Source organism: Passer domesticus, chromosome 4 (assembly GCF_036417665.1).
Source record: "Passer domesticus isolate bPasDom1 chromosome 4, bPasDom1.hap1, whole genome shotgun sequence".
Taxonomy (NCBI): domain Eukaryota; kingdom Metazoa; phylum Chordata; class Aves; order Passeriformes; family Passeridae; genus Passer; species Passer domesticus.
The window spans coordinates 14,632,454-14,653,850 of NC_087477.1; the positions used below are offsets into that span (position 1 = coordinate 14,632,454).

General features: G+C 49.2%; 1 protein-coding gene and 1 long non-coding RNA gene across 6 annotated transcripts in view; one reads left to right on the plus strand and one right to left on the minus strand.

Moving 5' to 3' along the window:
- The window catches only part of SLC4A4 (solute carrier family 4 member 4), a 138,206-nt gene that overhangs the window by 95,736 nt on the left and 21,073 nt on the right, over window positions 1-21,397 (plus strand). For 3 of the 5 annotated variants that reach the window (XM_064416263.1, XM_064416258.1, XM_064416260.1), the window contains exons 7-14: window positions 857-952; window positions 3,576-3,652; window positions 9,156-9,313; window positions 13,595-13,682; window positions 14,905-15,059; window positions 15,356-15,469; window positions 16,832-17,006; window positions 18,713-18,846. In XM_064416263.1, the coding sequence (XP_064272333.1) occupies window positions 857-952; window positions 3,576-3,652; window positions 9,156-9,313; window positions 13,595-13,682; window positions 14,905-15,059; window positions 15,356-15,469; window positions 16,832-17,006; window positions 18,713-18,846 (997 nt within the window). The remainder of the gene's footprint in view (window positions 1-856; window positions 953-3,575; window positions 3,653-9,155; window positions 9,314-13,594; window positions 13,683-14,904; window positions 15,060-15,355; window positions 15,470-16,831; window positions 17,007-18,712; window positions 18,847-21,397) is intronic. The other 2 variants (XM_064416261.1, XM_064416262.1) reach the window with 1 other exon arrangement.
- LOC135298559 (uncharacterized) lies at window positions 3,247-5,403 on the minus strand. The gene is made up of 3 exons (XR_010360552.1): window positions 5,239-5,403; window positions 4,710-4,799; window positions 3,247-4,571 (listed from the first exon to the last, which is right to left on the minus strand). It is a non-coding gene; the product is annotated as an uncharacterized LOC135298559 (long non-coding RNA).

Sequence of the window (21,397 nt, forward strand, 5' to 3'; positions counted from 1 at the left end):
AGTTGAGTGGGAATAGAAGGCTGTTGGCAAGGTGTCAACTGAGGCACAGACAGGAGGGTGCCTGGCTGCAGGGGGAGAAAGGTTTTATTCTACTTTAGAACCCTAGAGGAGTTTGGGTTGGAAGGGAGCTGAAAGATCATCTTGTTCCAGGCCCTGCTTGGATACTCTAGGTTACTCCAAGCCCTGTTGCTTGGATACTTCCAGGGATGGGGCAGCCATGGCTCCTCTGGTTCAGCATTAATGAGTCCCAAGCTTTTCACATGAGCTGGGACCTCAGTGCCTTTATAGCTGAACAGTGGCATCAGCTGAACAATACCAGAAATGAGGTGGTGTCCAAGGAATGTTTGGAAAACCCCTATCAGTGTGTATATTGGTATCACTGGAAGCATTGCAGACTAAGGTGAGCATTTCCAAGTCTGGATTGGTGTGCCTGATTGTGTACAGATGGGGTCAGGATGCTCAAAGTTGGCTCCTGGGACATGATGTGATCTTTATTTTGAGGAACCTGTTGTTACTGATGGTGCTGCAGCCTGGAACTGCTCAGTGCCACCAGCACTGCAGCTGCTCACTCACTTCCATGAGATCTGCTTCAAAGATGCCTGAATTTCATACACCAGGGATGCAAAGCTGTGTCCAGCCCTGCCGAGTGAACGCTGTGAGGAGATGTCAGGATCTAAATGAGTGGGCTTTGGTGACCGCACTCTGCAGCTCAAACCTTCTCTCCTGCCTGGTTTCCCTGTACCACTGCTTGAGCCTTTCTTTCTGCCATAATTTTCTTTTCTTTTCTTTTAACTTCTCCCCTTTGCTCTCTTCCTGCTCTTCGCTGCTGCTCCCGTCTCCTGCTTGCCGGCACAAGCACGCAGCCCGCTGGAGAGCTCCGTGCCCTGCCTGGCCACGCGCACGCTGGATGATGAACTGGGAGTGCAGCGCAGCCCCAGCGTGGGATGGCTCAGTAAGTGTGGGACTGCTGGGGCAGGCTGGGCCTGCAGGGATGGCAGAGGGAATGGCACCAGCCGGGCAGGCTGGGCCTGCAGCAGTGAGAGAGGGAATGGCACCAGCCGGGCAGAATGGGCCTGCAGCAGTGAGAGAGGGAATGGCACCAGCCGGGCAGAATGGGCCTGCAGGGATGGCAGAGGGAATGGCACCAGCCGGGCAGAATGGGCCTGCAGGGATGGCAGAGGGAATGGCACCAGCCGGGCAGGCTGGGCCTGCAGGGATGGCAGAGGGAATGGCACCAGCCGGGCAGAATGGGCCTGCAGGGATGGCAGAGGGAATGGCACCAGCCGGGCAGGCTGGGCCTGCAGGGATGGCAGAGGGAATGGCACCAGCCGGGCAGAATGGGCCTGCAGGGATGGCAGAGGGAATGGCACCAGCCGGGCAGGCTGGGCCTGCAGAGATGGCAGAGGGAATGGCACCAGCCGGGCAGGCTGGGCCTGCAGGGATGGCAGAGGGAATGGCACCAGCTGGGCAGAATGGGCCAGCAGGGATGGCAGAGGGAATGGCACCAGCCGGGCAGAATGGGCCTGCAGGGATGGCAGAGGGAATGGCACCAGCCGGGCAGAATGGGCCTGCAGGGATGGCAAAGGGAATGGCACCAGCCGGGCAGGCTGGGCCTGCAGAGATGGCAGAGGGAATGGCACCAGCCGGGCAGGCTGGGCCTGCAGAGATGGCAGAGGGAATGGCACCAGCCTGGCTCTAACGCTTGCTGCTGCTTTAACTGTGGGGAGAGCATGCGTGTGTTCTGTGGGGGTGTGCTGCTCTGGCTGGTCCTGTTATCCCCACTGTCCCTTCCATCACTCTGTTTCATTCTGTTTTCCTTCTTTCCTTCATCTGGGATGAAGCAGGTAGGTCAGGCCATACTCTCTCTTCGAAGGGAAACCTAAGATGGCTGCTGGCACTTTGTTTTTTTATCTCTTGAAGTATCCTTTGACTGTTAAAGGGCCTTAAATATTTAAATTTTCATATAAATTATCCTCAGAAATAGTCTGCCAGCTTGATCTCTCTGGGGTGAGCTGGACAGGTCTCTGGCACCACTCCTGTCTGATTCCCTGTGTCAGGGAGCCTTGCTGATCCCAGAGGAGCACACCACTCCTCCCAGGAAGGCACAGCTTATGGCACTGGTAGCACAAAGGTGTTCTTCTTTGGTTATCATGACAAGTGACTGAAGTCTGAATTCCAGGGCATTCCCCTTCCCAGATGACTATGGAGCTGATTCATAGGACGAGGTCATGGCATGGAGGGCTTTGGACTGCCCACTGTACTTCTCTCACTAGTCCTTGGCTGAGCACAGCCATGGACAGGCTCAGGTCACCTTTGCCAGAGAGACAGGAATGGGAATTGAGTCTGGGTCAGGAAATGATCCTTTGTTAGCAAACATCGTAAGGGTGAGTGTTGTGGGCCAGAAATCCTCCACAGGGGTCTCAGCAGCCAAAACTTTGTACTCCACGTTTGTTTGGAGCTGCTCTGAGTTTGTGTGGCTATGTGGAGTCCATTAGGAGAAGGTTTGTTTGGAGCTGCTCTGAGTTTGTGTGGCTATGTTGACCCTCCCCAGGAAAAGGAAGCTGCTAGCAAGGGGAGAGAGAGGCACAAAGCCTCCTCCTCTTGGGAGAAGGGTCATTATATCCCAGGGAACAGTCAGCTTGGAATCTAGTAAACAAAGAAAACAAGTGATGTAATCTGGAAAAAATAGCAGCTAAATGGGGTCTTAAATAACAGCAGGGAGAGTTGAAGGGGGATCCCCCTTTGTAGAACATGACTTGTCTAATTGTACTTGGCTTTGGCTCTGCTGATGTTGCTGGAAGTGGCTCCTGGTGCTGTGTTTCAGGTTCCTGCAAACGTGATGAGAAGGGATGGGAACATTTCAGGATAATTTTTACTGTTCACACTGACCACTGTGATTTCCGATCCTGTATCCATCCCAGAAGTCTTTGTTTACTGTTGGTTTGTTGGTTGTTTGTGTTATGGGTTGTTGTAAATTTAATTATTTTGCTGTGTCCCTGGAGAGTTTCTTGACCTCTCTGGAGAATCTGGTGTCAGGAATTGGTGACTCCTGGCCTGTCAGTGTGGCACACACATTGTTTTAATCAGTGAGATGCTTAAGGTTCCTGAGCTTAGTTAATGAGCTTGCTTGGAGCGAGGGAGGCGTTCATTAGGGGCTGTCTCAGAGGAGCAGCAGCTGCCACCCTCCCTCTCTACCTGCTGTGTGCAGAGTCCGGGATGCTGAGGGGGGCTGAGGCCAGGGATTTGCATCCTGGAAGGTCCCAACTCTGTGGAGAGATGAGTTTGTGGTGGGTCCTGGGTGAGCTGGCCAGCAGTGTGGTGCTGCGTTGCTTTGCTCCCACAGGCAGGCATTATGGAATGTCCTTGGACTCTTTTACTGTCCTGGGAGTCAATGGATTGCTGTGGGTCAGTGGTGACGAAGCATTAGTGCCACATGAAGTGACAGAAAGCAGCTTGTCAGGGTCTGGAATCCCCCACATCAGCCTCCCAGGGAAAGGTGTTGCTGTAGCCTGAGCCTCTGCGTTCTGAGTGGATCCAAGCAGGTGCTTTAACTGGTGTTGACGTTGTTCCTGCAGGCAGCCCGGCCATGGCTCACCGAAACCTGACTTCCACCAGCCTCAACGACATCTCGGACAAGCCTGAGAAGGACCAGGTGAGCTCCAGGCCTGCTCTTGGGGATGAGTTTGGAGAGGAGCTGGATGCTGGGGAAAGGGCTCCTCTGTACCTTAGCCCTGAAAATGAAGAGGAGTGAGTATTTTTGAGTCCTGTGACTGGTTCCTCCACTCTTTAAGCACCAACCCTTGCAAACAGCAGGCTCATCTCTTACAAGGTCTGAAGCACATGACGCCACATAAATGGCATCTTGCTGATCCCCATGAGAAAGGAGGTAAAATACCCTGGGAGTGATGGAATTTGGATCCTCTTCCTCCTGAGGGCTTACAAGGGTCTGCAGAGGAGCACCCTGGGCTGAATGTTCACAGGAACTCTGGGGTAGAGCAGGAGAACTCGGGGAAACGTGTCCCTGCTGCAGCAGCTGGTGGAACAAAGGTGCCACCTTCCCTTGCACGTCCCAGCAGGAAAGTGGCTGTGCTGACAGGTGATGTGGGAGAGCAGCTCCAAAATGCAGTCAGGAATGGAGTTAAAATTGGCCTCCAGTGGCAAATCTCCATGGACTTGACCTCTTTCTTAGCCCAGGGTAATGTTTGTGGTGTGGCATACGGGCTGCCTTTGTGTGTGCTTCCGTCCTTTCTGAAGGCTGCCGGTTCTGAGGGGTAGGAGTAAGTTTATTCCAACTCTTAGAAAAACTGGTGGCTGAATGAGGTCTCTGTGCAAGTTTCAAAAAAACCTTTGTCTGGGTTCAAAAAGTGGGTTATTCTCAAAGCCTGGTTGTTTCTCTCGCAGAATCTCTCTTTTTTTGTCTGCATCTTCCAGCATTCCCTAGTCCCATGGTGATTCTGAATGCCAATGAGAGTCACTTTGGAAAACTGTTTGGGTAGCACAGCATTGCTGGCCAGTTGGGTATGATGCCCATCCTTCATCAATGGCTGGTCACAGTCTTCTGTAAGTGTGTCCTGAAAGAGACACAGCAACATAAGTGAGGTAAAATAATGAGTTCAGACTAAGTAAATATTTTAAAAAGAAATAAATATTTGCCTAAAGAAATGCACTTTCCATGGAAAGGGAAGGGGAGCAGCGTGTTTTGCACTGACCTCAGTGTCATGCAGTGTTGTAGTATGTTCTATCACCTGTATTGGTTTTGTTTCCAAAATACCTGTTTCCTTTAGTACACACAGCCACACCTGGGGAAGGAGGAGGATTGTTAAATAGCTTTTTGTCATTGGATACGCTGCTGTGTTATATTTTTAATCCCATTGTAATTGTGGTTTTAATGCTAGACCAGCCCAAAGCTGGGACTGAGCGTGGCTGCAGCTTTGCAGCGGTGCAGACGGTCTCCACTGCCCCTCCTGTCTCTGGAAACTCAGATAATGGACTTTTGTGGAGAATTGGCTATAAATATAGATGTTTTGGTAGCACTAACAGGGAAATCTGTTAATAGATGCAGCTGGAGCAGGCGCCAAAGTTTTTAACCTCCAGTGTACATAATGCCTGGCTCTTGATAGTGAGAAGTGTTTCTTGCTAAATGTACAGTTCCAAAAATCCTCAGTTAATTAGCCCTTGTCCTGCTGATGAACTTTGCACAAAGTGGGAGCCTTGTCCTCCTGCACCTTGAGACATCACCTTAGAGCTCAGTTTTCGTGGCTGATCGACTCAAAGTCCTGCCTTGATTGAGTTTGTGGCATTGTGATGGTGCCTGGCAGCTTCCTTGAGCAGGACTCAGCGTGTCACACAGCACGCACAGCAATAATCCATCCTGTTACCACAACAGGAGCTGCAAAGGGAGAAGGTTCACTTGCCTTGGCAGCAGGGAGACTGGCTGCTGTTATTTGGGCATCCCATCTGGAAGCTGGACAGTTAGTAAGGCCATACAGGCAGGGGGGAGTCTGCTGGAGCCACAGAACATCCCACTTCTTATTTATTTGTGTGTGTGTGTGTAAGAACTCTGAGGGGTGTGGTCAGTCTGTAGCAGTTGTGCAAGCAGGACTGCCTTCCTGCATCCTTCCTGCATCGTTAATCAATCCCTGGTTTTACAGAGGTAGAGGATTGCATGCCTGTGTTTCAGAGGAAAAAATGCTTTGACCAAACTTCTTTGTACCTTCAGTGATTTTTCCTGTCTTCCTACATCATTAATATTCAGTTCTGCAGCCTTTAGTGCTCTTTGGAATGGTGCAGTTGATAATCTAGGGAATTCATAGCCAGCATACTCCTCTAATCTGCAGCATTCCTGCTCCTTTTCTCTGGATGTTGAAAGGTTCAGGTTTCACATGCACGTCAGAGATGTGATCTGTCAGAGAATCAATCCTCCCAGATTCATCCCTCCTGCCAGGGACAGCTCTGCCTGGCTCAGGGGTGTTCCTTAGGCCTGCTGAATCAGGGAGTTTGCATCAGCCAGCTCTCCCTGCCGTGGGAATGGTGGCTGGATCCACTGGGATTGCAAAGAGGCTGGCTCAGGATCCTGCAGAAGCCACCAAGGCCCTGACCCAAACTGCTCTGATGAGAAACAGCTTCAGCAAGGGCCCACAGAGTGGGGCTTTGCTCTTTTGTCATGTTCTTTGCTTTGGGCTTGCTTGGCTTTTTATAAAGGTAACTGGGGAAGAGGAGGTGTATTCCCTTTCGTTGTGTTTGCTTTGGCAGAGCTCTGCTCCTGAGGTAGCAGCACAGAGAAGGGATTTGATTTGCCTTCATTTGTCGTATTTTAGGAAGTGTTGGCTGCAGTTAATGCCCTGGGCATTTGCAGCTGGAGAGACAAGCAGCATTTTGGGACAATTTATTATTCTTTTCTGTATAGCAGCTAATAAATGAGCATCTGGACTTCCTGCCCTCTCCTGGGCTCCCAGCTCTCTGTTGCCAGATACACCAGTGGTGCTGGAGCTATGCCCATAAAACCAGGGTCTCTCACAGCTGGGGAATTCTTCCAGCTCCTGAACATCAAGTTGTTGGATTAAATTTTTCACTAGCACCGTATTCATAGAATCACAGAATCTCAGAATGGACTGGGATCTTAAATATCATCCTATTCCACCCCCTGCCATGGGCAGGTCCATCTTCCACTAGACCAGGCTGCTCCAGCTCCTGTCCAGCCTGGCCTTGGACACTTCCAGGGATGGGTCAGCCACATCTTAATATCTAAAAAAACATTTTACTCTTTTTTTTCAGCTTATGTGTGAAGGAGTGTGGCTGAAAAGAGTCAGGTAGATGCTTTCTCAGCCCCTCTGGTGCCGTAGTGCCAGCAGACCGTAGGAAGCTGGGGAAGTTCCTACTGCTGGTCACACTCCAGTCCCTCCTGCTGCAAGAAATCCTTTGGCTGTGCTCTGTTAGAATGTCCTTGGCAGCTCCGAGTGGCTGAGCCACCAGGACTCCTTCAGTGCTCAACATGTGAAATAAAGGGGACATGAAAGGAAATGTATTTTCCCAGGGACCTGCTATTCCTGAGCTGATGCAACAGCATAAAGAAAGGGAATGTATGTTGATATAAGGGGAGTTTCCTGACCTGGTGTTATCTGTGTTTCCAGAGGGCTTGGATGTGGGACGAGCCTGGCTCTGAATGAATACGGTCAGTCAGAGGCAGGCACAAAACCCTTCTTATTTGTTGTGGTGTAGACACTGTGTATTCAACCCAGAGTTTCCATGTCAACAGGGGATCTGTGCCAAAGCCAGCGCTGAAGTTAAAAAAGAAATTGACCTTGTTTAGAGAAGCCCTCCTGCCTTTCCTGGGGACCCATGGACAGGGAGGCGCTGGCTGGATCCCATCCTTGGGAATGCAGTCCTGTGATTGATTGTGGGAGTCATTGCTGCTTTTCCTGTTGGAACATCTTCTCATCCCCCCACTTGCAAGCAACATTCCCGATTTTGAGGTCTGTCAGCCTGGGTGACATACTTCCACTCCACGGAGCTCCAGTGAAAATGACTCTTCCAGTACAATCAATGTCACCCTTCTGGAGGAAAGGAAAAGCTTCTAGAAAGTTTAGTTAACCAGAATTTCCTTCACTTTTGCTGTTTTTCTTGATGCAGAGAGCGCTTTTGCCTGCCTGGTTTCTCCCCATATCCACAGTGGCCCTCTAAAGCATCCTTGGGTGATGGAACAGCCTGGAGTCTGGAAGGTTTCCCTGGAGGCAGGTGTTCAAGGGATAAGCTGTGGGAAGGTGATCAGGTGATCTTATGTGATCTATGTGTGAGCAGATACAGAAAAACAGAGAGACAGACAGGTTCAAGCTCCAGGGGAATTAACCTTCCCTAAGTGCTACTTTGGAGTGTGTACTTAGGAGCTGCTTTCATTTCCAGTCAGTCCAGAGTGGTGTTGATGATCCGAGTGCTACAGTACATTTAAAGAAATTGGGATTCTGGGGTTGCTGTGCCTTTTTGCAAGTACAGTGCTGGAGACCTGTGGCTTTTAACATAACATTAGTGGTCGGGGTGGAATGATGTTCAATTTGGCAGGGGAAAGTGAAGTTCCCTCATCTCTCCCTTGTTCCTGCATGCTGCTGAGGAGTCAGATCTTTCCAAAGCTTCTTTGGGGAATGGTTCAGAATGGATTTTAAGTGCTGACTGCACTCATTACCTGTGTGATAAATGATTTAAGAAAGTGGTGAGTGGTGCTGCAAAACTCATTTGGAGATTAAAAAAAACCACAATAATGGCAGCTCTTCAAAATTAGTGATAGTGGTTTGCTGTGCTGGGCAGGGGGAAGGGGCTGGAGCCTTTGGCCTCAGGAGTGGGGTGGGCACAGGAAACCCTGCAGGTTAGTTCTGGCTCAGAGAATCACCTGAGTTTGGGCTGGGTGTCCAAACCAGCCCTGGTGTTGCTGAATGATCCTTGTTCAGCCACAAGGCCAGCCTGGTGAGGTAAATAAAATGTTTGTTGTGGATTTGCCATCTTTCCATTATTCTTTTACCACCGCCATGCTCCCAAACACTCTCTGTGGAGGAAATGGTAGGGCTTTTCCAGACTTCCTCTGCAGTGCTCATTGATGCTTATTTACTGTTTCTTCTGGTGGTAATCCTGATTGAAGTGTGCAGGGGTAGGATAGTTCCAGCAGTTTTCTTCCTGTTCAGTCAATTCATGTATTTTCTCGAGACTTTTTCCTCCTTCCTCGAGTCACCTCATGCAGCTCATTAGGGATTCCAGCCCAGTTCAGTGCCCCCCTCTCGCTGGTGCTCCTGGCAGTACATCCTCCCTCTCCATTCACCCTTTGCCAGGCAAACACAGAGCATCTCCAGAGATCACCCAGGCAGAGCGGGCAGATTGGGAACCAGCTGAGGGCAGGGCTTTCAAAAGCCTTCAATTCCAAATTAATTCTGCCGCCGCTGAAGTTCAAACAAAGGCGTCTCGCAGAGGCTGAGTTTGAGAGCCCAGTGGCTGCTGCTGCTGTGGTTTTTTCCCATTCCCTGGTGATGGCATTTCTCCATGGCTGGATCCAGACCGAGGGTGCACACTGCAGGGTCTGCCAGCATGCACACTTGCTGCACAGAGGTGCAGAGACGAGAAGAAGGTGCCCAACACAACTTAATTTTCTTTTCCTTCCTCTTCCACTGCTGCAGCTGAAGAATAAATTCATGAAGAAGTTGCCTCGTGACGCCGAGGCCTCCAACGTGCTGGTCGGGGAGGTGGATTTCCTGGAGAGCCCCTTCATTGCCTTCGTGCGGCTGCAGCAGGCGGTCATGCTGGGAGCTCTCACCGAGGTCCCTGTCCCCACACGGTAAGGAAACCCAGCCCCAGGCAGGGCACCACACAGGGAGCCTGCACTTCCACCTGGCAAAGTAAAAACAGCAGGCCAGGAGATGTTCTCCGTGCCTTCCAGCAGAACCAGCAGGATTGGTGGTGCAATGTAACAAAACTCACTGAAGCTGCTTCATCCTCTTCAGGTCCTGAGTTTGGTTATGAGTAAACCATTGCACAAACACAATGACTTAACAACTCAGCAGTAACAGGTACTGTCAGTGTTGAATTTATGTCCTGGGGCTTTTTTCCTGCCCCTTCTATACAGATCCCAGATTCCCTCTGCACATTTTTGCTGTACATATTATTCCTTTTCAGCTCAGATCAAATGGAAAATTCAATTCTGGCCCTCCTGGGGCAAAAAAAAAAATCAGGTGAACTTGCACATATAATTCTGCTGGGGCTTGTTGCTTTGTAGTGCACAATGGCTCAAGGAAAAATGTCAGAGAAATATTTTATTTATTATGACTCATGTTGCAAATTAATCTCAGTTTCACAAATAGCAATATGTCTTGTGTTCTTAAATATTTGAAGTCACTGCTTGAGTATGCTTGCCTGTCTAAGCTGTCCTGTGTGAATTCACAGCAGCATCACAGCCCTTGTATGGATGGAAGTTAGATGGCTGTTGGAATCCTTGCCTCTCTCTGTGTACCAAACAAAGGGAAAGGAGCATCTAGCTTTGCTCTTTAGTGCTAGTAGCAGTGTTTGTGTTTCTTGGAGTTCCTTCAAGTGGTTTCTTACAGCCACATCCACAGCTGTCTGCACACGCTGGGTATTCAGGTGGGAGTGTGGGGACCCAGATGTGGCTTCATTCTGTAGCAGGTTATTCATTCCTCGACATTCCTGGCCTCTGTGTGTTTCAGTTTCCAACTCTAATCCCACTGACTGTTTTTTATCTTATCTCCCAGTTCTTTTCAGCAGTTGTAAGATGAGGTATTGTTTGCTGTGGTGGTGGGAGCCAGGAAGTTAGATCCAGGATTGCTGGACAGCCTCATGACTCAGTAGCAATAATCAAGGCACTCTGTCCTTCCATGCCAGCACTTTTCCCAGGAAATAGTATTATCCATTTGCTGTTCTCCAAAGCAAATGCTGGCCCTAATCAAAGCAGGAAGGCTCATTAGGTGGCTTTCATGAGTGATGAAGAGCCATTTGCCATGGCTGCATCCTAGGAAATTCAATCAAGGAAATCCCCTCAGGGCCAGGAGGAGCTGTGATGGAACATCTGCGGTGCCGCCGGCATTCCTGCCCTGGGCCTGCGCTTAAAGCCCGCAGACTGCAGGATGCTGGAGCCTCTGGCATGCCCAGCCTTCTGTCCTGTGGGGCCTCTCCTTTTATTATTATTCCTTTTATTTACCAGGGAATTACTGATTCTCGTGACTGGTAAAACTGCGGGTGCCACACGGTCCCAGGTGGGCGCTGCACAGCCTCCTGGGGTTTCCAGCACCATGGGAGCCCATGTTGGGGTGCTGTGGGCTGCAGCACTGGCATGGGCCAGGTCTCTCAGTACTGCCAATGTGACCTGGGTGCCTCTCTCGTTGGTTTTATGTAGGGCAGGAGGGGGCTAAACATGCAGGTTTTGGCTCAGGGCTAGTCCAGCCCCTCTGTCTGGGGTGAATGTTTTCCTGCTCTTAAGCAACTGCAGATAGAGAAGCAGGGAATGGTTTGGGTTGGAAGGGAAGGGAACTCAAAGCCCATCCTATTCCAACCCCCTGCCATGGGCAGGGACACCTTCCACTGTCCTAGGTTGCTCCAGACCCTGTCCAACCTGGCCTTGGACACTTCCAGGGATGGGGCAGCCACAGCTTCTGTGCGCATCCTGGGCCAGGGCTGCCTCACCAGCCTCACAGGGAACAATTTCCTCCTAATATCCCATGTCACCCTTCCCTGTGTCAGTGGGATATCCTAGCCTTTCCTGAGTTTTCTTTTTACTGGTCAGATTGAAACAACCTTTAAGGCCTTTGGTTTTCTTGTATCAAATTTAATCCCACAGTATTTGGGACTCCTCATCTGGGGAAGCCTCGAGTTGGCAACATGGCTTGGGAATGGCTTTGTATTTTCATCAGAGCAATGCGCAATCGTGAGTTCAAGGCTGCTGTTTAATGCAATGAAGATGAAGAGAAAGATGAGCAATGAGCCAGGAGAAGATGTTTTTTGGAGATAAGCTGCACAGACCTGCACAGTCTGGTGTGCAGGGCTGGGAAAGGCCAGTGTCTGCAGGTCTCAAATGAAGTAACTTGCCCAAGGTATTTGGGAAGCGAGGGCAGATACAGAAGTCTGGTGCTCCCTGGCCTCCCGACAGAGGCTTTTCCTCCAGGACTTGGCTGAGATTCCTTTGGTCAGGTGCCTTCAGCCCTTATGGAGTTGCTGTTCTAGCAATTAATTGAGAGAAACATTGGATTTTGTTACTACTTCTGAGAGACTTTGAGCTTGGTGGAACTTCCCATTCCCTGCCTTGGAGCATTATTAGCAATGGTAGGTGTCAGAAATGGGCATTGGATAACTCAGCATGTCTTGTGTGCAGCAGGGAGGAGTTCTCAAGTGGCCTTCAGCAGAAGAAGAGGAGGAGTACGGCACAGCATGGAGTGAGGGCTTTTGTAGCTGGAAATGTTCATAACTAAATTATTATAAATCTATGTACACATACTCTAGTTCAGGCCACTTGTTCTAGACAGGTAGAAGAACTATAAAAGAAAGGACTCATCAAATCAGGCCTGCTCTGTTAAATTTATAGCTAGCCTGTCATTTCTTCTAAGTGCAGCTAAGTAATTTGAAAGTTCCCATGCAAAAACAGTCTTAGGTATGAAAGGTTTGTTAACACAACAGCTTATTCTTAGGTGAAAAACAATGAGCACCTGCATAAATAATAAGATCCGTCTCATGAAAATCAGTAGAAAAAACATGTAAGCTAACTATAAATACAGGAGTTTGATAGACATGCAAAACACCATGTACTAACCCATAAACTAAGCATGAATATATTGCCCACCAATAAGATCTGACACGGTGCCTTCCGGTAATCCTATAAAATATTACCTATACAATAAAGATTTAGCATTTCTGCGTGAAGAAACTGAGTCCTGTCTGCATATTAATGCTACAGCCACTAAAATGCATTAATGTTTTTGTCTTTGTATTGTCTGGCCCATGAAAAGATCTTGTTCTACCCACTGAAGGCAGTTCTGAGCTGAATTAGGACAAAGAATTTGGAAAATGCCACAGTCTTGTGTTTTCAGGAGTGTTTTAGTAGTGCAGGAGCATTCAGGTGCTGCTGCTGCTCTGTGCTGGAAAAGAGCCAGCTGGTTGGGGTTATTGCAGAAGAGGGTCATGGAAGTCTCCTGGAAAACCAGAATGCCAAGCAGCAATTCCTGAAGTTATGAACCTCTTTTTTTAAATATTAATATGCTTAGCCAATTTGCATCCTGGAGTTTGGATAGACTTGGCTGAGGAACAATTTTTCTTGGGTGTTATTTTATAAGAACTGGTAAAGCAGGGAAAGTTCCAGGAGGTGGGAGGAGAGCAGAGGACATGACCTGGGTGTGTGTGGCTTACTCACCTCCCTGTGAACCTCAAGTAAAACACTCACACGCCTCGTGAAGGACTCGATTAAGAGGTGTTATGTAGTAATGCCAATCAATATGTATTTAGGGATCCTGTCCTACTAAATTGCTGCCTTTTCTCTTTTAGGACTCTAGATTATTTTGAACAGAAAGTACTTGTTTGGATAGAATACTCCTTGTAAGCCGTTTAACTTAGTACCTCATCATATTTGAGTTAGGAGATAAAATAATATATCCCTTGGAAAGGGATAGGTGCTTCTGGTGAGGTTATTTCATCTGTATGTTTGCACTTCCAAAGGTTTCATATCATGGTGTTTTTTAAACTCTTCAGCAGTGTCTTGGATGTAGTTGCTGCCCAAAAAGATCACGTGAAAAGTGAAGTGTCCAAGGCCATGTTGGACAGGGCTTGGAGGAACCTGGCTAGTAGAGGGTATAGATAGCCTTTAGGATCCTTTCCAACACACACTGTTCTGTGATTCCATGAAACTAATCCCCATGGAGGTGGACAGGTTTTTGTGGTGCACAGGCCATGGTGGGCCACAGGGAGTAACCTCTGCTCCAAAGATAGCGAAAGGCCACTGGCAGCCTCCAGATCTCCAACAAGGACCACAGTTTTTCAGGTCAAATTTCTGTCCAGGTGTAGTATAAGTAATAAGCACTTGATTTTTCCATCCTAAACGGGAACAATCTCTTGGTTTTGTCAGATTTCTCTTCATTCTGCTGGGACCAAAGGGCAAAGCCAAGTCCTATCATGAGATCGGCCGAGCCATTGCCACGCTGATGTCGGACGAGGTAGGTGTCTTGGCATCTCCAGTGGGAAATGGTTCTCCCAAGTAACAATGTCCTTCCCTCCAGCCTGCTCAACAGGAAGGAGAATTCACTTAAAGCTGAAATATCCGTGTTACCTCCTCATTCCATCTGTTGACATAATTACTGCCTCTAGCTTTGTGTTTTTGAAAAGCGTGTCTCTAGGAGGGGTTTGTCTGCGTGTGTATTTTCCTGCTAGCGATCACTCTTTCATATCAACTGTGAATTAATTGTTGAATTTAGTCCGTTGTGGTGAATTGTTTCCTTGTGTCCCATTCTGCCATCCCAGTATCCCACAGCCAGGGATATGCAGGTGCTGCCCACAGCCCGTTTCCCCCACGTGGTGCCGTGTGTGGCACTGCGTCCCGGGCACTGGCAGGGTTGATATGTAGGCCAGGAGCAGCTGGCCCCTCCTCACTGCCATGGCTGGGCTTTCAGGATTCACTTACAGATCCTTTTTCCAGCGTCCCTAGAGCCCTGTGTGCTGGGGCTTGTTCACATCAGCTTTGCTTCTTGGCGTTGCTTCGCTCTCCTACAGCTCCTTCATCACAGCTCAGCTGCCCCAGCTCTCCTGCTTTCTGTCACTCAGTGGACTGCTTCCCACAGCCCCAGAGTCCCTTCTCTCCACTAGCTCGTCTGTCACATGCACTGACCCACCTCCTCTCCACACAGTCCAGAAGATTCCTATAAAATTCAGCATTAATGCTTTTTCCCACCCCTCCTTTTCTCATTTGCTCTTCACGATTAATACCAGGCCTTTCACTAAAACCAGTTTATGATGTCGTTTTTGAGTAACTACTGTCATCAGTTCTGTGTCACAGTGTTGAAAATTGATCTGGGTTTGATAGACTGAAGTAGGTGGCTTTCTCAAAGTGTCTTCTCCAAGTATAATTGAAAGTCCTTATGTAGAGGAAAACTTTTTTGCACTAAAGATATAGACAATTGCTTTAATAACATTTTTAAAGGTTAGAAATAGATGGTTTACTTAAAATTAGATAAATGCCCAAAAGGAAAGAATCTCTGTTGTTATCCAGCCGAAGGAAGGGGCTTTCTGAGGGTCACACCTCCTTGTGCTACACGTCCTGATACTTCTTCAGAGGTTTCTGAGAAGGAATTAAGTTGATTTTGTAGAACTCAGCAGCTGCTTCTGGAGTCAGGGCCACAGAAAACGCAAACCTTTCCCTCAGGGAGTGTCTTTTCCTTGCAGGTATTCCATGACATTGCCTATAAAGCCAAGGACCGTCAGGACCTGATCGCAGGCATCGATGAATTTCTGGATGAAGTCATTGTGCTCCCCCCTGGGGAATGGGATCCAGCCATTAGGATAGAGCCCCCTAAGTCTCTCCCTTCTTCGGATAAGAGGTAATAGCAGGAGAGGGGCTCTGTGGCCAAGGACAGTGGGCATGAGGTGTGGAAAGGGGATGGGAAGAGGCAGTGTTCAGGTTGTGCCAGGTGTGTGGAGTGACCTGCACCTGGCTGCCACTATTTAGAAAGTCCTGGAGATATTTTCAGGCCTTCCTTAGTTGCCGGAGGGAGGATGTTCCTGGAAGTCTGTACCTATTGAGGCGATGCTGTAGGCACACAATAACATAGCTGGTAGTTGGCCAGGCTCTTCAGGGTTCCCCTTGCTCCTGGTGACGTGCTGTGTCCTGGCCTAGGAAGAACATGTACTCGGGTGGGGAGAACGTGCAGATGAACGGCGACACGCCCCATGACGGCGGCCATGGCGGCGGCGGCCACGGCGACTGCGAGGAGCTGCAGCGCACCGGCAGGTCAGTGACACCCCCTTGCCAAAACGTGCCACCCCCGTGGACTGCCTGTGCAGGCTGAGGTGTGGCCCCAGAATGTGTCCTGGCAGCTTTTTGTGCCCGGAGTGAGGCTGGCTGAAGGGTTCAGAACATCTGGCTTCAGCAGGTGGCAGAGGGTCATGGGTCAGACGCTCAGTAAATGCTAAAGAGCATTAAAGAGGACAGAAGGCCCAGGCAGGTGCTGCCTGCTGGGAGCCTGTGAAGTCAGGTGAACCATAGGGGACATAAACATGGCAGCTACAAGCCTCAGTTCATCGGTTTGGATTGCTGAAGGGGTGCCTTAGCCACAAGCAGAGATGTTCCCTGTTCTGGATGTTAGTGGTGCAGTTGGATTGCACAGCTGAAGGCTTTTATGGGATAGGAAGAGAGAGTTTAACAGTGCCCCAGGCCCTACTCTCTGCTTTATTACTCTGCTTTGTGTCACATAAAAGTCCACTGGAGTAGGAATACAGCTCAGGTGGCCACAAAACAGCGAGCCGAGTGTTTCAAGATCACTGCACAGGGCTTCATGGTGGCTCTGTGCCCTCCCACTCTGAATCTTCTTTTTCAGTTCTAGTTCTAGTCTAAATTCTAGGAGAAAAGTCTGAAAGTCTTCATACAGTATTTGGCGTGTACAAGGCAGTGGAGTGTCCTGATTGGGGGTCAGAAGCTAGCATGTGCCTGTCTGTCACAGTGTCTGTGCAGTCCTGGCAGAGGTGGGGAGCTGGGAGCAGGGGAACAAGAGGCTGAACAAACATTTTTCATGCTGCCAGTGTCAGTGCCACGTGGAGTTTAGGACTTAAGTACAGTCTTGTCTGTGATCATACAGAAAGGGATGTCTGCAAGTGAGCTCTTTTGTCATCCAAGTGTGTTTCCCGTATGTTTTTACTTCTAGTTCCTTTGCTGGTTGTTAATTGGAAGCATTTTTCCATGCAGCAGATTGTTTGGCTCGCCCAGCCATGGTGTCTGCTATGTGGAGAAATTCAGGCAGGGCCTTAGACAAGAGTTAATCTATTTTATTACATCAACTAATATATTTGGAGGGAAAAAACCAACAGATGAGCTTCCTGAAATACAAACTGTGGTGGTCTGTTTCAGCAGAAGCATGGCTTGTAGTCCTGAAATTTGTCCCTTTCCATCTGGGTCACATGTTTGAGATAGTATCTTTCCTTGCAGCATTCTCTCTGAGATCCCTGGACCACCACAGCCGTGAGAAGACTGTTTGTAACGTGGTGATCTCACTCCTTTGAGATAGTACTTCATTGCTGGCAGTGTCTCTGATGGCTTAGCGTGGTGACTTCCACTGTGAAACATCTTGCATCAGTCTCCTCTTGCTTGTCCCTGCAGGTTCTGTGGGGGTTTGATCAAAGACATCAAGAGGAAAGCACCGTTCTTCGCCAGCGACTTCTACGATGCTTTAAACATCCAGGCCCTCTCAGCCATCCTCTTCATCTACCTGGCCACTGTCACCAATGCCATCACTTTTGGGGGATTGCTTGGGGATGCTACAGAGAACATGCAGGTGAGCAGGAGCTTTCAGAACCGACAAATCCAGCATTTGCCTTTTGCACTCCAGTCAGAGCAATGTTTGGGTGCTGGCAAAGCTGGAATTCTTGGTACAATAATGCAGGTGTTCTGTGTTTTCACTGCTTTCTCTGCTGCTGTGGCTGTCCTTTGACAACTTGTACAGCAGTTCCTTAAATGGTGAACAAAAGCAGGCCCAAGAGACAGAGAAGGTCTTTGCTCCTTCTGTAGAGCTCTTCTAATCTGCTCTCAGTTGTACCATTTCAGTCCAATTCAGTTTGCTAACTCTGAATCCTCTGCCTGATTCCTACAATACCTGGGCTTTGGCCTCTCCGGTGAAAAGAAAATCCCAAAATAATTAGGAAAATGAGTAACACAGGAGAGAAATGTCAGGTCTTTAGAAAGATTAATTTTGTAGTAGTGGGAGGGCACAAGCTGAGAACCAGCCACATATCCACAGGCAGGCTGGATCAATGGCTTAGCTCAGGCTAAAGAGAAGGGATTCTCTATTAACAGTGCTGTAGGTGCTTTGTGTTAGTGGAATAATAGGAAAACTAGGAGGTTGTGTTTAGATATATTCAGTTCAGCCAGTCCACTTCAGTCAAATCTCCTAGCAATAATCACGCTCATAATGATAATGACTGAATTATTAATTTATGCAGGTTTAATTAAGTCAAACATAGGAAATGAGGGCACATATCTGGAGCCCTGCACTCTCCTGTGATGAATTACAGTCTAGAGTAAGATCCAGCAGCAGTGCCCAGCTCCCCTCCCTCCTGTACAAACAGTTTGCCTTTTCTGAGACTCGTGGAAGTCAGGAGTGGAAAGGCCTCCAGATCCCACCAGTGAGCAACACTGGACTGTCATGGGGATAGCAGAGCAAAGCCTGTCTGCTCTGCACAGTCTTTACATTACAGGAGGAAGGGGAAATGTTACCTGATTCCAAATCCAGTTCAAATTGAGAATCACTTCACTGTGGCCAGAAGTCTCAAGAATACTTACTATCAAGTAACAAAAAACCCCCAGAGGGCAATATTTTTGGGGCTACTGCATCACAGTTTGTTGTAAACAGTGATGTGGCCGTTGCTGGGGCAGGAACTGAGCATGGCCCATCCCTGCTCCCTGTCCTGGGAGCTGCCCCAGCCAGCACTGCCTTTACAGCTCGCTCCTGAGTTTTCTGTTTCCAAGAAAAGACACTATTCTTAACTACAGACACATGGAAAAATGCAGGGAAAAGATTCCAGATGCTCTGGCCACGAGGGCCCTCTCCATGAGTAATACAAGAGGAGTGGAGGGGATCAGCTGTGTGAAGCCTGTTCCTTGCCCTGGGATTATTGGGCTCATCCTTACAAGTCCCCCGAAGGCAGCCAGCCTGTTGCTTTCCTCAGTGTAAACACTAACTCGTGTCTTCTAAAGGAAGAGAGACACAAAACTGGATTTCAGTTCTTGCAGTACCCCTGACAAGTCAGGAGAGCTGCAGCCCCATCCCTGCAGCACGGCTGGAAGGGAGGATCAGCCCCATGCCGTTAATCACTCAGCACATGTGGTTATCCCCAGTAACTCTGGCTTGTGTGGGACCAGCATCTTGGTGAGAGCTGCAGGGGGGCAGAGGATGCTGTCCCCTTGGTCACAAGGACATGCAGCAGGCAGCCATGACAGAAGGGCTCCTTCAGAGAGGGTGACTGCTGTCCTGTGTCCCCGCAGGGCGTGTTGGAGAGCTTCCTGGGCACCGCTGTCACTGGCGCCGTGTTTTGCCTCTTGGCTGGCCAGCCCCTCACCATTCTGAGCAGCACCGGCCCCGTCCTGGTCTTTGAGCGGCTCCTCTTCAATTTCAGCAAGTGAGTACGTGGTGGGGAGGGCAGGAATGTCCCACACGGAGCAAATCCCAGCCAGGGAATGAGCTGCCTGCTGCTGGGGAAGGAGGGGATTTAGTGCACAAAATGAAACGTCTCGTTCCTTGTTGAGATCCGGCGCAATCACATCAGGGATTTGCCCGGCATGCGTGGCCCAGGGCGCTGCCCAGTGTGTGGTGCCTGTCTCTGTGGGGCCTCCTGAAAAAAAAAAAAAAAACAACCCTGGCCACTTCAGTGCTCCGTGAGGAATTTGCTCTGGTTGCAGTGTGCTGCTTCTCCCAGTCACTGCTCCTCTGACTCCCATAGGAGCAAGGAAATGAATCCCACTCTTCACTAACAGAATCCCATGGATCTCAAGGTTGCCAAAAATTTGTTCAGTAGTCATTTGAAATAATCACTATTATTCATGAAAACACAAGTGTCTGTGATAGAAACAGGCCCCAGAATTCCATGGGGGAGCTTTCCTGCTTTTAAAGGAAATGTCCTGCATTTTTTCCCATTTAACTGGTATGAAGAAGTTCTGCTTCTTCCACATGGTTGAGAGATAACATCCAGAGCTAAAGGGAGCCCATTTTGTTAGGTGTGCTCATTTATCATTCCCACATCTGCAATACCAGGAAGAGACCCTGGAATCCCCAAAGGAATCAGCAGTGTCATGGATGATTTCATCTGTGGGGCTAGTGACCCTTTGGCTGGTGTTTTGCAAGGAGATCATTTTAGGTTACATAGAATACACCCCAAATTCCTTATAGTCTGTGTTCTCAGCATGGCAGGACTTGTATCCCTACATGTAGAGGGGTATGGAGGCTAGAAAAACTGGCTAGAGAGTTAGATTATCCCAGGGAGGGAAACTGGAAGCTACCAAAGGGTGAGAGTTACATAGAGGAGCAAGAACAGGGCACCTTTCTTTTCTTCCCTCATCTGGAATCAATGAATAGAGTCAGGAAGGGACACACTGCACCTGTGGGTGTCTTGCAAGCATGACAAAGCCCAGGTGCAGCATGCAGCAGGAAAAAAGCAAGATGGAAAAGCACTGTTGTACTGTTTTGGGAGGGAGAAGGTGGTTATTGTTAACCTGAGGAGAAGGTAGCAATTGCAAAAGCCATTGTCCTAACAACCTGCCAGAGCAGAAAGGCAAGCCTTTTCAAAGGAGGCCTGTCTTACAAGGAAATTGGAACTGAGTATTCTGATTTTTCAGTAATGCATTTGTGGTTGTTCATTTTCACAACACACTGTTCCCTGCTAGGAGCAAAAGCAGGAGAACCTCCCATCCCCTGAGTGATTTGAAGTGTGACTGTGTGTGTGTCTGGAAAGGTCCCTGAGAAGGCCTTGCAGACCCAGCTGTGTGTCTGGCCTCGGGTGCTCCTTGCCGGGGCCAGTCCTGCAGGGCCTGGTGCTTTTCCACCTCCTCTGTCAGCTTCAGAAGCACTGCAGCAATCTGAGGAGTAAAAGCCAAAATAATACAGTTTAACATTTCTGAAGTTCTTCAGTGGTGTGGAGTCAGTGTAGCCGGGTTTCTGCCAGCTGCCTTCACATGGATGGCACCTCCTGCCCCCTCAGGCACTGACTCCAGATATTTCAGAGTCACTTGGGTCTTGTATTTTTATTTTTTCTCTTCTCTTTTTCTAAATCACTTCGTTTCTTGCTTCTTGCCCTCTTCCAGGTCAGGGCTTCTGGCTTCCAGAGAATTACAGCTGGAATTGAGCCTGCCAGTCCCACCACCTCTTGCTTCCTTCCGCACAGGCAGTGGCCTTCCTCCTCTGCTCAGTGTTCCCTTTAGGCACTTTTTCATTCCTAAAAGCCCACTTTTGGACTCTGTGCCAGCACAGCACCTCAGCCTCAAGAAGCAAACAAGGGAGGCCATGGTTCCCAGGAGGGAACGATGCAGCTGGGTACATGATTCTCCACCCCCTGCTGTTCCAAACACCAGGGTTTGCCACAGAATATCCCAGGTTGGAAAGGACCCATAAGGATCAGCAAGTCCAAATCTCTGCACCTGGCGAGACTACCTAAAACTAAACCATATGACTAAGAGCACTGTCCAGATGCTCCTTGAGCTCCGTCAGGTTAGGTGCCATGGCTGCTTCCCTGATGAGACTGTTCCAGTGTCCAGCCACCCTCTGGGAGAAGATCTTTCCTTTATGTCCAATCTCAGTTGATCTGTTGGAAGGTAGGAGGGCTCTGCAGAGAGACTTGGAAGGGTTGGATGGATGGGCAGAGTCCAGTAAGATGAAGTTTAATCAGTCCAAGTGCCCAGTCCTGCATTTTGGCCACAATAACTCCTGCAAATGCCATAGGCTGAGGACGGTGTGGCTGCACGGTGGCCAGGCAGAAAGGGACCTGGGGGTACTGGTCCACAGCTGGCTGAACACGAGCCAGCAGTGTGCCCTGGTGGCCAAGAAGGCCAACGGCTCCTGGTCTGGATCAGGAATGGTGTGGCCAACAGGAGCAGGGAGGTCATTCTGCCCCTGCACTTGGCACTGGTGAGGCTGCACCTTGAGTGCTGTGTCCAGTTCTGGCCCCTCAGTTTGGGAAG